We start from the raw sequence: 17046 nt of genomic DNA on the forward strand, positions 1-17046 counted from the left end.
TCTCTCTCTCTTCCTTTCCAGTCGTACTGCAGTGATCCTGACCTGGTACTGTCTCTCTCTCTTCCTTTCTAGTCGTACTGCAGTGATCCTGACCTGGTACTGTCTCGCTCTCTTCCTTTCCAGTCGTACTGCAGTGATCCTGACCTGGTACTGTCTCTCTCTCTTCCTTTCTAGTCGTACTGCAGTGATCCTGACCTGGTACTGTCTCTCTCTCTTCCTTTCCAGTCATACTGCAGTGATCCTGACCTGGTACTGTCTCTCTCTCTCTCTTCCTTTCTAGTCGTACTGCAGTGATCCTGACCTGGTACTGTCTCCCTCTCTTCCTTTCCAGTCGTACTGCAGTGATCCTGACCTGGTACTGTCTCTCTCTCTTCCTTTCCAGTCGTGCTGCAGTGATCCTGACCTGTTACTGTCTCTCTCTTCCTTTCCAGTCGTACTGCAGTGATCCTGACCTGTTACTGTCTCTCTCTTCCTTTCCAGTCGTACTGCAGGGATCCTGACCTGGTACTGTCTCTCTCTCTTCCTTTCTAGTCGTACTGCAGGGATCCTGACCTGGTACTGTCTCTCTCTTCCTTTCTAGTCGTACTGCAGGGATCCTGACCTGGTACTGTCTCTCTCTCTCTTCCTTTCCAGTCGTACTGCAGTGATCCTGACCTGGTCCTGGAGCTGAAGAACCTCATTGTGATATTTGCAGACACATTACAGGTGAGTCTTGTCCAGCTCTTCAGACTGAGTGATATGACGGTATGAGTTAAATCTAGAGCTCTTATAAGGTATGAGTGAAGCAGGTGTTGTTGTCTGTTGATGTTCTGTGTGGACCCCAGGAAGAGTAGCTAGTGCTTTCACATCAGCTAATGGAGGATCCTAATAAAATAGCCAAGCAGTTTGGTCATTAACCAGTGGACCAGATTGTGATGCCTCTGGTTTGAAACCTCTCACCCCTCTCTCTCTCTCTCTCTCTCTCTCTCTCTCTCGCTCTCGCTCTCGCTCTCTCTGTCTCTCTCTCTCTCTCTCACCCCTCTCTCTCTCTCTCTCTCTCTCTCTCACCCCTCTCTCTCTCACCCCTCTCTCTCTCACCCCTCTCTCTCTCTCACCTCTCTCTCTCTCTCTCTCTCTCTCTGTCTCTCCATCTCTCTCTGTCTCTCTCTTTCTCTGTCTCTCTGTCTCTCCCCCTCTCTCTGTCTCTCCATCTCTCTCTGTCTCTCTGTCTCTCCCCCTCCCTCCCTCCCTCCCCCTCTCTCTCTCTCTCTCCCTCCCTCCCTCCGTCTCTCTCTCCCACCCACCCCCCTCCCTCCCTCCCTCCGTCTCCCTCCCTCCCTCCCTCTCTCTCTCTCTCTCTCTCTCTCTCTCTCTCTCTCTCTCCCTCTCTCTGTCTCTCTCTCTCTGTCTCTCCCACCTCCCTCCCTCCCTCTCGCTCTCTCTCACCCCTCTCCCTCCCTCCCTCCCTCCCTCCCTCCCTCCCTCCCTCCCTCCCTCTCTCTCTCTCTCTCTCCCCTCTCCCTCCCTCCCTCTCACCCCTCTCCCTCCCTCCCTCCCTCCCTCTCTCTCTCTCTCTCTCTCTCTCTCTCTCTTTCTCTCCCTCCCTCCCTCCCTCCCTCCCTCTCTCTCTCTCCAGGGTTATGGCTACCCAGTGAACAGACTGTTTGACCTACTGTATGAGATCAGAGACCAGTACAATGAAACGCTGCTGAAGAAATGGGTTCTGGTGTTCAGGGAGATCTTTGAACTGGATAACTACAGCCCTATCCCCGTAGAGACTGAAGAAGACTACAAGTCTGTAATTAGTAGATTCCCTTTCCACGACGCAGAAATCGAAAAGGTTTGTCCTTCATTCAACACCCTTTAAAAAATTTTAAAAAATAAAAAAAAACGGACTAACTTCACAACATCAGGATGTGATGAAACTGTGTCTTAAAGTCAACGCTTTTTGTTCCTTTTATAAAAGTCCCTTTAGTTAAATAAACCCTGGGTTTTATTTGTTATTTGTTTGTCAACAGCAAGACTTTCCGAAGAAGCTGCCTATGTCTCAGTCGGTGCCTCAGATCTACGTTCAGGTCAAGGAGTTTATCTACGCCAGCCTGAAGTTCTCCGAGTCGCTGCATCGCAGGTGAGTCCGTCGGCTCGTTAGGCCGCTTCTCAAATCACAACCTATTATTATCCGATGTAGTGCACTACTTTCCACCAGGGTCCATTTGGACTTTGGTGAAAAAAAGTAGTGCGCTATGTTAGGGAAAGCGGGTACCGTTTGGGACACACTATAAAACGGTTGTGTTTAATACTGTGGGGTCAGTCTTAACGTCTTGTTGTGTGCTATAGGGTCCCTAGTACAGGGGTTAATAACTGGGAGTCAGAGCCTGGCTGTTCCCTCACTAGGGTCCCTAGTACAGGGGTTTAACCTCTATGGGCTAGGTGGGACGCTTGCGTCCCACCTACTCAACAGCCAGTTGAATCCTGTGGCGCGTTATTCAAATCCTTAGATATGCTATTACTTCAATTTTTCAAAAATATGACTATTTTACACCATTTTAAAGATAAGACTCTCATTAATCTAACCACACTGTCCGATTTCAAAAAGGCTTTACAACGAAAGCAAAACATTAGATTATGTCAGCAGAGTACCGAGCCAGAAATAATCAGACACCCATTTTTCAAGCTAGCATATGTCACATAAACCCAAACCACAGCTAAATGTAGCACTAACCTTTGATGATCTTCATCAAGTGACAACCCTAGGACATTATGTTATACAATACATGCATGTTTTGTTCAATCAAGTTCATATTTATATAAAAAAACAGCTTTTTACATTAGCATGTGACTAGCATGTGACTAGCATTCCCACCGAACACTGCCGGTGAATTTACTAAATTACTCACGATAAAGCATAACAATTATTTTAAGAATTATAGATACAGAACTCCTCTATGCACTCGATATGTCCGATTTTAAAATAGCTTTTCGGTGAAAGCACATTTTGCAATATTCTCAGTAGATAGCCCGGCATCACAGGGCTAGCTATTTAGACACCCAGCAGGTTTAGCACTCATCAAAGTCAGATTTAGACAGACAAAGGAAAACAATGCATTCGGTCGAAGCGGGCACGCGCCTAAGCCCATAGTACTCTGAGTGGCCACTTGCCAAAAGCGATAAAATGTTTCAGCCAGAGCCTGCCTCGATATCGTTCAACTTTTTCCCGGGCTCTGAGACCCTATGGAAGACGTAGGAAGTGTCACGTTATTGCACAGATCCTGAGTCTTCAATAAAAAGAGCCAAGATGAAACACTACTTCTCAGACAGGCCACTTCCTGCTTGAAATCTTCTCAGGTTTTGGCCTGCCATAGGAGTTCTGTTATACTCACAGACACCATTCAAACAGTTTTAGAAACTTTGGGGTGTTTTCTATCCAAAGCCAATAATTATATGCATATTCTAGTTACTGGGCAGGAGTAGTAACCAGATTAAATCGGGTACGTTTTTTATCCAGCCGTGTCAATACTGCCCCCTAGCCCTAACAGGTTAATAACTGGGAGTCAGAGCCTGGCTGTTCCCTCACTAGGGTCCCTAGTACAGGGGTTAATAACTGGGAGTCTGCTGCCCCCTGCAGGAGATCAGCTATTTTTTAAATAAAATGTCCTTGAATATCTCTTGCTGCAATACAATACCACAGTGGTTACAATTTGTATGTCTCTGCGTCCAGTATGAAGGAAGTTGGAGGTAGGTTCACGATCCAATGCTAACTAGCGTTTGCGCAATAACTGGTCGTTTACAACAGTTAGCATGCTAGCTATTCTTGTTCGTCTGACTCTGGGGGGGGAAAGTTAGATGAATTGCTTCTTTGCCAAAATATCAAACTATTCCTTTAATGTGTAGGAAATGAGTCGTTGGAGCTAGTTACAGGGTTTTTGCTGTATAGACTATTCTTAGGCGGGCTGTCTCTGGTCATTTCTTGGGTATAGAAAACGTGCAAAAAAATATTTGTAACTATATTTTTTAATAATACCATATTTGTTAGTTTTCAATCAAATAAAAGCTAGACAGTCAGGGAGAACATAAATACAACAGGCATTCAGAGCACATCCCCAATGATTTTGGTATAATGTTTTAGCAGAGGAACAAAATGCATAGAAATTAAGAAAAGGTGCTTTACAACAGCAGAATGTTCTCTACACTGCCAAGATAGTCTTCAGGATAACTTTATCTTTCTATGTTAGAGAATGTTCAGTCTGTGGATAATAAAGTAGACGATCTCCTTCCAGAGAGACGACAGGGATTGTAACGTACTCTGTTTCCTGGAAACATGGCTCTCTCGGGGTATACTGTCCCCATCCATACAGCCATCTGTATTCTCAGTGCATCCCAGTTATTAAACCCCTGTACAGGAATAATAAAGAACTCTCCAGGAAGAAGAAGAAAGGCAGGGTTGTATGTTTCATAATTAACCACTCATCCCGAACTAGAATACCTCACAATCAAATGCTGACCGTATTACCTCCCAAGAGAATTCTCTTCGGTTATAGTCACAGCCGTGTATATTCCCCCCTCAAGCCGATAGCACGACGGCCCTCAAAGAACTACACTGGACTTTATGCAAACTGGAAACCACATATCCTGAGGCCGCATTTATTGTAGCTGGGGATTTTACCAAATCAAATTTGGCTGTAGTACTCGCTCTGGTAAAACACTGGACCACTGCTACTCAGCTTTTCGAAATGCCTACAAGGCCCTCCCCCGCCCTTCCTTCGACAAATCAGACCACGACTCCATTTTGCTCCTCCCTACCTAATAGGCAGAAACTCAAACAGGAAGTACCCGGTGCTAAGGTCTATTCAACGCTAGTCTGACCAATCGAAATCCATGCTTCAAGACTGTTTTGATCACGCGGATTGGAATATATTCCGGGTAGCCTCTGAGAATAACATTGACGAACGGGGGACCAGGGGGGACCAGTACGGAGAAGAAAAAAAATGTATGAAATGTATGCATTCACTACTGTAAGTCGCTCTGGATAAGAGTGTCTGCTAAATGACTAAAAATGTAAATGTAAACGAATACACGGATACAGTGACTGAGTTCATCAGGAAGTGTATTGGAGATGTTGTACCCACTGTGACTATTAAAACATACCCAAACCAGAAACCATGGATAGATGGCAGCATTCGAGCAAAACTGAAAAGCGTGAAACATCGCATTTAACCATGGAAAGGTGACTGGGAATATGGTTGAATACAAACAGTGTAGTTATTCCGTCTGTAAGTAAATCAAACAGGCAAAATGTCAGTACAGAGACAAAGTGGAGTCGCAATTCAACGGCTCAGACACTAGAAGTATGTGGCAGGGTCTACAGACAATCACGGACTAGAAAGGGAAAACCAGCCACGTCGCGAACACCGTCTCGCTTCCGGACAAGCTAAACACCTTCGCCTGCTTTGAGGATAACACAGTGCCACCGACACTGTCCGCTACCAAGGACTGTGGGCTCTCCTTGTCCGTGCCCAACGTGAGTCAGACATTTTAAGCGTGTAACCCTCCCAAGGCTGCCGGCACAGACGGCATCCCTAGCCGCGTCCTCCGAGCGTGCGCAGACCAGCTGGCTGGAGTGTTGACGGACATATTCAATCTCTCCCTATCCCAGTCTGTTGTCCCCACATGCTTCAAGATGTCCACCATTGTTCCTGTACCCAAGAGAGCAAAGGTAACTCTTGTAACTTTAACGGATTACAGAGTTAATGTTTACAGTTAATTCATTGAGCTGTATCTAAAGATATTTTCTTTACAGTTATTTACATATGTAATTGTATTAGAATTCGTGTGTTGGAGATTGTGAGAACTACATACATATTTTTTGTTGTTGTTGTATTGGTTAGTATTGGATTACGCTTTTGACTGCAAGTTCCAGAATGCCTTGCGACAGGAAGTAAGAGGAGCCAGTTATGTACAAGTGATTATCCTGACTTTCACTAGCAACTTTCTTTATTTTTTTTGTGCGTGCGTGCGTGGACCATTTTAAGTCCTTAGTGATTTGGACACAAGACAAACTTGAAGCACTTAACCTGCTCCACTGCAGCCCCGTCGATGGATTTGTTGTATTTATTATGGATTAGTTAGTTTCCTGCCATTGCAGCAGCTACTCTTCCTGGGGGTCTGGCAAAATTAAGGCAGTTATACATTGTTAGAAACATTACAATACATTCATTACAGAATTTACAACACACTGACTGTATGCCGTCAGGCCCATACTCCACTACCACATTTCTACAACACAAAATCTGTGTGTGTGTGTGTGTGTGTGTGTGTGTGAGAGTGTGTGTGCGTGTGCGTGTGCCTATGTTGCTTCACAGTCCCCACTGTTCCTTAAGGTGTATTTTTTTAAATCTGATTCTACTGCTGCATCAGTTACCTGATGTGGAATAGAGTTCCATGTAGTCATGGCTCTATGTAGTACTGTGCTCCTCCCATAGTCTGTTTTGGACTTGGGGACTGTGAAGAGACCTCTGGTGGCATGTCTTGTGGGGTATGCATGGGTGTCTGAGCTGTGTGCTAGTAGTTTAGACAGACAGCTCGGTGCATTCAACATGTCAATACCTCTAACAAATACAAGTAGGAATGAAGTCAATCTCTCCTCCACTTTCAGCCAGGAGAGATTGACATGCATATTATTAATATTAGCTCTCTGTGTATATTTAAGGGACAGCTGTGCTGCCCTGTTATGAGCCAATTGTAATTTTCCTAAGTCCCTCTTTGTGGCACCTGACCACACAACTGAACAGTAGTCCAGGTGTGACAAAACTAGGGCCTGTAGTACCTGCCTTGTTGATAGTGTTGTTAAAAAGGAAGAGCTGTGCTTTATTACAGACAGACTCTACTACTAGCTACTGTTATATCAACATGTTTTGACCATGACAGTTTACAATCCAGGGTTACTCCAAGCAGTTTAGTCTCCTCAACTTGCTCAATTTCCACATGATTTATTACAAGATTTAGTTGAGGTTTAGGGTTTAGTGAATGATTTGTCACAAATACAATGCTTTTAGTTTTTGAAATATTTAGGACTAATTTATTCTTTGCCACCCATTCTGAAACTAACTGTAGCTCTTTGTTAAGTGTTGCAGTCATTTCAGTCGCTGTGGTAGCTGACGTGTATAGTGTTGAGTCATCCGCATACGTGAACACACTGGCTTTACTCAAAGTCAGTGGCATGCCATTAGTAAAGATTGAAAAAAGTAAGGGGCCTAGACAGCTGCCCTGGGGAATTCCTGATTCTACCTGGACAGACTCGGGGCCTAGACAGCTGCCCTGGGGAATTCCTGATTCTAAACTGGATTATGTTGGAGAGGCTTCCATCAAAGAACACCCTCTGTGTTCTGTTAGACAGGTAACTCTTTATCCACATTATAGCAGGGGGTGTAAAGCCATAACACATACGTTTTTCCAGCAGCAGACTATGATCAATAAACAGCCCCCACAATCTTCTCATCAATTTCTCTCAGCCAATCATCAGTCATTTGTGTAAGTGTGCTGAAAGTCTGTTGTCAATTTGTTTACTGTAAAATAGTATTGTATCTGTTCAAAACTTTACTACGGGTTGGTAACAGGCTGATTGGTCAGCTATTTGAGCCAGTAAAGGTAGCTTTACTAATTAGCTTTTGCTAATCTGTCACCAGAGGCTTTGTCACCAAAGCCCCATATACTACCCACCACTGCGACCTGTACGCTCTCGTTGGCTGGCCCTCGCTTCATACTCGTCGCCAAACCCACTGGCTCCAGGTCATCTACAAGACCCTGCTAGGTAAAGTTCCCCCTTATCTCAGCTCGCTGGTCACCATAGCAGCACCCACCTGTAGCACGCGCTCCAGCAGGTATATCTCTCTGGTCACCCCCAAAGCCAATTCCTCCTTCGGCCGCCTCTCCTTCCAGTTCTCTGCTGCCAATGACTGGAACGAACTACAAAAATCTCTAAAACTGGAAACACTTATCTCACTCAATAGCTTTAGCACCAGCTGTCAGAGCAGCTCACAGATCACTGCACCTGTACATAGCTCATCTATAATTTAGCCCAAACAACTACCTCTTCCCCTACTGTATTTATTTATTTATTTATTTTTGCTACCTCCCTTATCTCACCTCATTTGCTCACTTGGTATATAGACTTATTTTTCTACTATATTATTGACTGTATGTTTGTTTTACTCCATGTGTAACTCTGTGTTGTTGTATGTTGTCGAACTGCTTTGCTTTATCTTGGCCAGGTCGCAATTGTAAATGAGAACTTGTTCTCAACTTGCCTACCTGGTTAAATAATGGTGAAATAAATTTTTGTTGTTTGTTTAAACCTTGCTAATTTTAAAGTAGTTGGCAATATCAGTGGGTTTTGTAATGAATGAGCATCTGATTCAATGAATGATGGAGCTGAGTTTGCCTTTTTTCCCAAAATGTTGTTGAAGGTGTGGATGGGGGCGTGCTCGCCCCCTGTTTTCCTGTAGTTCACGATCAACTCCTTGCTCTTACTGATGTTGAGCGAGAGGTTGCAGGTCCGGCACCACACTGCCAGGTCACTTCCCTGTAGGTTGTCTCATCGTCACCGGCGATCACACCTACCACCATCGTATCATCAGCAAACTTGATGATGGTGTTGGAGTCGTGCGTGACCACACAGTCGTGCGTGGGTGAACAGGAAGTACAGGAGGGGACTAAGCACACACCCCAGTTGAGGGTCAGCATGGAGGATGTGTTGTTACCTACCCTCATCACCTGGGGTCGGCCCGTCAGGAAGTCCAGGATCCAGTTGCAGAGGGAGGTGTTCAGTCCCAGGGTCCTAAGCTAGGTGACGAGCTTGGAGGGTACAATGGTGTTGAACGCTGAGCTGTAGTCAATGAACAACATTCTCACATAGGTATTCCTCTTGTCCAGGTGGGTGAGGGCAGTGTGGAGTGCAAATGAGATTGCGTCGTCTGTGGATCTGTTGGGGCGGTACGCTAATTGGAGTGGGTTTGGGATGATGGAGTTGATGTGTGCCATAACCAGCCTCTCAAAGCCCTTTCATGATTACAGATGTGAGTGCTACAGGGCGGTTAGTCATTGTGGCATGACGCCTTTGACTTCATGGGAACAGGAATGATGGTGGTCATGTTGAAACATCACAGACTGGGTCAAGGAGAGGTTGAATATGCCTGCCAGGAATACCGTCGGGCTTTGCGAGTGTTGACCCGATTAAAGACCTTAATCACGTCGGCCTCGGCGAGCGAGATCACCCGGTCATCTGGGTCGGTGGGGCGTTATTGTCAAAGATTAAAATGCGTTGACTTTGTCTGGTAGAGAGGCAACGTTGGGCAGATCACGGCTGGGTCTCCATTGTAAACCGTAATGGACTGTAGCCCCTGGCACATGCAGCGGTCATCGAAGCCTGTGTAATATGTTTCCACTTTATTCCTAAAGTGTCCTTTTACGTGTTTGATGACTCTGCAGAAGTCACTTCTTGTACTTGATCCTGTCCTCAACTATAGCCTCAGTTGTCTGCGATTAGCCTCTGTGTGCGGTATCCATGTCCTATAGCTTAGTGTTTATCCAGAGCTTTTGAAATGGGGAAGCAGCGAACCTTCGCTGTGGGGACAACGTTGCCAATGCAGTCCCTAATGAAGTCCGTGACGGAGGTGGTTAACTCGTTGATGTTATCGGCGGAGTCTTGGAACATATTTCAGTCAGCGCTAGAAAAGCAGGTCCTGTAGCATAATCTCTGATCCTGATTTATCAACAGAGCGAGTCACAGGTTTTGAGCTTCTGCTTGTAAAACAGGAAGCAGGAATACGGAGTCATAATTTGATTTGCCTAATGGAGGACGAGCAAGGGTCTTGTATGCTTGCTTGCTTGCTTGTTTAGGATAATAGTGGTCTAGGACTTTATTGCCCCCCTAGTGGCAAAGGAGATGTATTGATGGAAGTCGGGTATCACGTGTCTTAATGATGCAGAATTAAATTCGTTGGCCACAAGAAAGCAGCCTCTGAATGTATGTTTTCCTGCTTGTTTATAGCCTTGTACAGTTACTTTGAGTGCCAGCTTTTTTTCTGTTGTCCTGAGGTGGAAAGTATACCACAGTCACGATAACAGCTAAAAAAAACTCCCTATTCCAAGATGGGAGAATAATGGTTTGAGACGTCTACTGCGCTTGAGTCAGCACACCATTTGTTGTTGATGAAGAGGCAAACCCCTGCCCCCTCTGGATTTCCCTGACTCAACTGTCCTGTCCGCTCAGTATATGGAAAACCCTCCCCCTCTGGATTTCCCTGACTCGAACTGTCCTGTCCGCTCAGTATATGGAAACCCTTCCCCCTCTGGATTTCCCTGACTCGAACTGTCCTGTCCGCTCAGTATATGGAAACCCCTCCCCCTCTGGATTTCCCTGACTCAACCGTTCCTGTCCGCTCAGTATATGGAAACCCCTCCCCCTCTGGATTTCCCTGACTCAACCGTCCTGTCCGCTCAGTATATGGAAAAACCATTGAGTTGGATAGTCGTGGGGGGGTATCTTGTCCGATAGCCATGTTTTAGAAAAGCAGAGCGTACTGCAGTTTTCGAAAGTCTCTCTGGTAGTAAATCCGCGATCGGCTGTCTTCCATCTTATTAGCAAGTGACTTGATTTGATCAATAAAATGAAGGGAGGAGGTGGCCAGTTTTGCCTTAATCTCCCCAGGACCCCCTCCCCCTCTTGCCTCTTTAACCCTGACGTTTCCTCTTGGGTAGCCCCAAAAAAATGGATCGTAATTACAGAAAGATGCATCCCCCGTCTCTGGAGAGCGTTTTACTCACTTGACCCCTGCCAACCAATCAACACCTCACAATGTACAACTCTTTTCTGCAAAACCTAACACACAGCTGTAGGACTCTGCTAACAAATCAAGCAAGTCGTCTTGACTACTTTCTTATGTCGTTCTCATTGGCACCAAAAGTTTAAAGCGTTCATAGGGGACAAAATGCAGTCATACCATCAAATATTTGGCATATACATTACTCTTACAGCATTTCCACGTGGGCGAGGCTATTTGAAATTTTAATCAAAGCCTATTGGATGACAAGTTCTTTTTAACCAGGACAGAATCATTTATAACTGCCTTTTCCAACAGGGCTGGATAGCATACCAGTTGAGGTATATCAAACCTTTATTGATGTACTCAGAGGACTGTTATTAGCATGTTTTAGCCACTCCTATAAAAATGATAGATTATCAGACTTAACAAGGTCTGATTTCATTATTACTGAAACAGGACCCAGGTGGTAAATATAAAGATCCAGTCCATTAAAAAAAATTGGAGACCCCTTACACTTCAGTGTTGTGATGCAAAAAAGTCTAGCATGATACATAGCGCAAAGAATTAAAAAAGGTATTGTTGGATATTATTCATCCTAATCAGACAGGTTTTTTTTTTTACATGGACGATACATTGGAGATCATATAAGACAAGTACTGGAAACAATAGAACACTATGAAAAAACACGGAGAAACAAGGTCTGGTTTTTATAGCAGACTTTGAAAAGGCTTTTGATAATTACGACTGGAGTTTATATATAAATGCCTGGACTATTTTAATTTAGGAGAATCTCTTATACAATAGGTTAAAGGTGTGTTTGGTAACCCTAGGTGTAAAATAGTAAATAATGACCACTTCTCAGAAAGTATTAAACTTTCGAGGAGTAAAACAAGGTTGTCCACTATCGGCATATCTATTTGTTATGGCCATCAAAATGTTAGCTATTAACCTCTATGGGCTAGGTGGGACGCTAGCGTGCCACCCGTGGTGCACTCCATCAACAGCAGGTGCATTTCAAGAGCGGCAAATTTGAATCCAAATAAATGTCAAAATTCAAATTTTTCAAACATACAACTATTTTACACCCTTTGAAAGATAAACATCTCCTTAATCTAACCACGTTTTACGATTTCAAAAAGGTTTTACGGGGAAAGCATAAATTTAGAGTATGTTAGGACAGTACATTTACAAGAGTTGTGTGTAATGTTTTGTCAAGTCAAAGACAGGGTCACCAAAACCATAAAACCAGCTAAAATGATGCACTAACCTTTTACAATCTCCATCAGATGACACTCCTAGGACATTATGTTAGACAATGCATGCATTTTTAGTTCTATCAAGTTCATATTTATATCCAAAAACAGCGTTTTACTATGGCATTGATGTTGAGGAAATCGTTTCCCTCCAATAACCGGCAGTCAAGTCAGCGTCACAAATTAAATAATTAAAATTAGAAAACATTGGTAAAATATTATATTGTCATTTAAAGAATTATAGATTTACATCTCTTGAACGCAATCAACTTGCCAGATTTAAAAATAACCTTACTGGGAAATCACACTTTGCAATAATCTGAGCACTGCGCCCAGAAAAATACGCGTTGCGATACAGACTAGACGTCATGTTGGGGAGATCTAAAATCGAAAATACTATGTAAATAATCCATTACCTTTGATTCTCTTCATCAGATGTCACTTCCAGGTATCACAGGTCCATAACGAATGTAGTTTTGTTCAAAAAAGCTCATCATTTATGTCCAAAAATCTCCGTCTTGTTAGCACATGATCTAAGCCAGCCGGACTTCTCGTCATGAACGAGGGGAAAAAATATATTTCCGTTCGTTCAAACATGTCAAACGTTGTATAGCATAAATCATTAGGGCCTTTTTTAACCAGAACATGAATAATATTCAAGGTGGACGAATGCATACTCTTTTATAACGTATTGGAACGAGGGTACCCAACATGAACTCGCGCGCCAGGTGTCTAATGGGACATCATCGTTCCATGGCTCTTGTTCGGTCAGATCTCCCTCCAGAAGACTCAAAACACTTTGTAAAGGCTGGTGACATCTAGTGGAAGCAATAGGAAGTGCCAAAATATTCCTCAGCCCCTGTGTTTTTCAATGGGATAGGTTTAAAGTCAATACAACACATCAGGTATCCACTTCCTGTCAGAAAATGTCTCAGGGTTTTGCCTGCCAAATGAGTTCTGTTATACTCACAGACACCATTCAAACAGTTTTAGAAACTTTAGAGTGTTTTCTATCCATATATAATAAGTATATGCATATTCTAGTTACTGGGTAGGATTAGTAACCAGATTAAATCGGGTACATTTTTTTTATCCAGACGTGCAAATGCTGCCCCCTAGCCCTAACAGGTTAAAATCAGATCCAACAATAACATCAATGGGCTAGAAACCCAGGGTTTAAAAACAAAGGTGTCATTGTATACAGATGATTCATGTTTTCTTTTAAATCCACAATTTGGATCCCTCCACAGCCCCATAGAGGATCTAGATAATTGTTCTTACCTCTCTGGATTACAACCAAATTATGGTAAGTGTACTATATTACGTATTAGATCACTTAAAAATACAACTTTTACATTACCGTGTAGTTTACCAATAAAATGGTCTGACGGTGAAGTGGACATACTTTATTCATTTCCCGAAAGAAAGAAATTATCTCACTACAATACATTTTTGTAGAAAGTTAGGAAAAATAGATAATATCTTGCTTCCATGGAAAGGAAAATACCTGTCTATTTGTGTAAAAATCACCCTGATTTAACTCTTTAGTCATATCCCAGTTTACCTATTTGCGTATGTCCTACCTCTACACCTAATGACTTGTTTTTTAAATTATATGAGCAAAAAATATTCCATTTTATTTTGAATGGCAAGACAGACAGAATTAAACGGGGCCTATTTATATAATGATTATGTATTCAGAGGGCAGAGATTATTAAATATGAAAGCATTAGACCTCTCACTGAAGGCTTCATTAATACAAAAGCTATAATTAAATCTGAACTGGTTCTCTAGCAAGTTAGTAAAAATGTCTCTCCCAGTGTTCAAGAATGGCCTTTTCCCCTTTATTCAGATTACAACCTCTCACTTTGAGATCATTTCATTTTCAAATAACCTAAAAATATCCATTTTTAGAACAAGTCATAGAAAGTTGGTTGAAATTTTAGTTTAATCCACCAGAAAAGACAACAAATATTATAACATATTTGTTTAATTTTTTTGGTTTACAAAAATAATCTTTTGTAAATTAAATCATTAATAGGACTGGTGGAGTTGTCACACAAAACTATATGGAGAAGTCTGCTCTATCCAAAATTCCAACCAACTAATTGCAGTATTAGCGCACAAATGGAAGAGGCCAAGTGAAAGGGGGAGAAAGTAAGGAACTTGTCTGTTGGACCTGCATTAAAGACCAAAATTGGTTTAAGGAAATTGTGATAAATAAAGTATAATGCTTTCATTTAAGGACCAAAAAAATGTACACCTGTACTGTACAGATTGCTAAATAGTTCGGAAGAGATTTTCAATGTACTGATTCCATGACACATGGTTTATGAATTGATACACAAAACAACACACAACTTAGAATTTTTTTAATTTAAATTGTTCAAAATTCTTGCAACCAATAGAATGTTATCTGCAGATGTTGCTGTGAAGAGACAGAATCATTTGATTGTTTGTTGTAGTACTGTCCATATGTAGCTTGTTTTTTGGTCGCAGGTTCAGGAATGGCGTGAACTCTGCAAATAGCACTGCTGGGTGATCTGAAAAGTCATAGTTAATCGATCAATAATTATAATACTGTTAATCAAAACATGTTATCTTTTAATTTACAATCTGTAGAAAGTATGAGAATAGAAAGGTTCGGGAACTTTTTGTGAAACATCACTTCTCTTATCGTTTTGTTTTGGTTTGTGTTTCCAGCTGGACAGAGATCGATGACATGCTCCGTAAATCCACCAACCTGTTGTTGACGAGGACACTGAGTGGCTGTCTACAGAACCTCATCAAGAAACCCCATATAGGACTAACTGAGGTACAGTACATTATTCCCTACATGACCTAAAGTATGTGGACACCTGCTCGTCCAACATCTCATTCCAATATCATGGGCATTAATATGGAGTTGGTCCCCCCCCTCTACTGGGAAGGCTTTCTGCTAGATGTTGGAACATTGCTGCAGGAACTTGCTTTCATTCCAATTCATCCCAAAGGTGTTCGATGGGGTTGAAGTTTAGTGCTCTGTGCCGGACAGAGCCCTGACAAGTTCTTCCACACCGATCTCGGCAAAACATTTCTCTATGGACCTCGCTTTGTGCACGGGGGTCTTCCTGCTGAAACAGGAAAGGGCCTTCCTCAAACTGTTGCCACAAAGTTGGAAGCACAGAATCAATTAGAATGTCATTGTATGCTGTAACGTTAAGATATCCCTTCACTGGAACTAAGGCTCCTAGCTCGAACCATGAAAAACAGGCCCAGGCCATTATTCCTCCTCCACCAAACATTACAGTTGGCACTATGCATTCAGTCAGGTAGCATTCTCCTGGCATCCGCCAAACCCAGATTTGTCCGTCGGACTGCCAGATGGTGAAGCGTGATTCATCACGCCAGAGAACGCGTTTCCACTGCTCCAGAGTCCGTCGTTAGACCACTCCAGTCGACGCTTGGCATTGCGCATGGTGATCATAGGCTTGTATGCGACTGCTCGGCCATGGAAACCCATTTCATGAAGCTCCCGACAAACAGTCCTTGTGCTGATATTGCTTCCAGAGCCAGTTTGGAACTCAGTAGTGAGTGTTGCAACCGAGAATTTTTTTATGCGCTTCAACACTTGGCACCCCCCGTTCTGTGAGCTTGTGTAGCCTACCATTTCGCGGCTGAGCCGTTGTTGTTCCTAGACATGTCCACTTCATTATAACAGCCCTTACAGTTGACCGGGGCAGTTCTAGCAGGGCAGAAATTTGATGAACTGACTTGTTGGAAAGCTGATGACAGTGCCACATTGAAAGTGACTGAGCTCTTCAGTAAGGCCATTCTACTGCCAATGTTTGTCTATGGAGATTTGCATAGGTGTGTGCTCGATTTTATACACGTGTCAGCAATGGGTGTGGCTGAAATAGCCGAATCCGCTAATTGAAAGGACAGTTTATTAGGTACAAGTCATGCGCCGAATACAACCTTACAGTGACATGATTATTTGCAAGCCTCTAACCAACAATGCAGTTTAAAAAATAAGAAATACAAGTAACAAGTAATTAAAGAGCAGCAGTAAAATAACAATAGTGAGACTATATACAGGGGGGTACCAGCACAGAGTCAATGGGGAGGCTATATACAGGGGGTACCGGTACAGAGTCAATGTGGAGGCTATATACAGGGGGTACCGGTACAGAGTCAATGTGGAGGCCATATACAGGGGGTACCGGTACAGAGTCAATGTGCGGGGGTACCGGTTAGTCGAGATTATTGAGGTAATATGTACATGTAGGTAGAGTTATTAAAGTGACTATGCAGAGATGATAACAGCGGCATAAGAAGTGGGGGGCAATGCAAATAGTCTGGGTAGCCATTTGATTAGATGTTCAGGAGTCTTATGGCTTGGGGGTAGAAGCTGTTTAGAAGCCTCTTGGACCTAGACGTGGCGCTCCGGTACCGCTTGACGTGCGGTAGCAGAGAGAACAGTCTGACTAGGGTAGCTGGAGTCTTTTGACAATTTTTAGGGCCTTCCTCTGACACCGCCTGGTATAGAGGTCCTGGTTTGTCAGGAAGCTTGGCCCCAGTGATGTACTGGACCATACACACTACCCTCTGTAGTGTCTTGTGGTTGGAGGCTGAGCAGTTTCTGTACCAGGCAGTGATGCAACCAGTCAGGATGCTCTCTCGATGGTGCAGCTGTAGAACCTGATGACCCATGGCAAATATTTTCAGTCTCCTGAGAGGGAATAGGTTTTGTCATGCCCTCTTCACGACTGTCTTGGTGTGCTTGGACCATGTTATTTTGTAGGTGATGTGGACACCAAGGAACTTGGAGCTCTCAACCTGCTCCACTACAGCCCCGTCGATGAGAATGGGTCTGTGCTCGGTCCTCCTTTTCCTGTAGTCCACAATCATCTCCTTTGTCTTGATCACGTTGAGGTTGTTATTCTGGCGCCACACGGCCAGATCTCTGACCTCCTCCCTATAGGTTGTCTTGTTGTTGTTGGTGATCAGGCCTA

At 43.4% G+C, this 17046-nt stretch overlaps 1 protein-coding gene across 5 annotated transcripts in view; it reads left to right on the forward strand.

Moving 5' to 3' along the window:
• The window catches only part of LOC106563898 (exocyst complex component 6), a 272390-nt gene that overhangs the window by 220725 nt on the left and 34619 nt on the right, over positions 1 to 17046 (forward strand). For all 5 annotated transcript variants that reach the window (XM_045714200.2, XM_045714203.2, XM_082978789.1 and 2 more), the window contains 4 exons: positions 634 to 705; positions 1616 to 1819; positions 1998 to 2107; positions 14756 to 14867. In XM_045714200.2, the coding sequence (XP_045570156.1) occupies positions 634 to 705; positions 1616 to 1819; positions 1998 to 2107; positions 14756 to 14867 (498 nt within the window). The remainder of the gene's footprint in view (positions 1 to 633; positions 706 to 1615; positions 1820 to 1997; positions 2108 to 14755; positions 14868 to 17046) is intronic.

Source organism: Salmo salar, chromosome 01, assembly GCF_965601325.2.
Source record: "Salmo salar chromosome 01, fSalSal1, whole genome shotgun sequence".
Taxonomy (NCBI): Eukaryota; Metazoa; Chordata; class Actinopteri; order Salmoniformes; family Salmonidae; genus Salmo; species Salmo salar.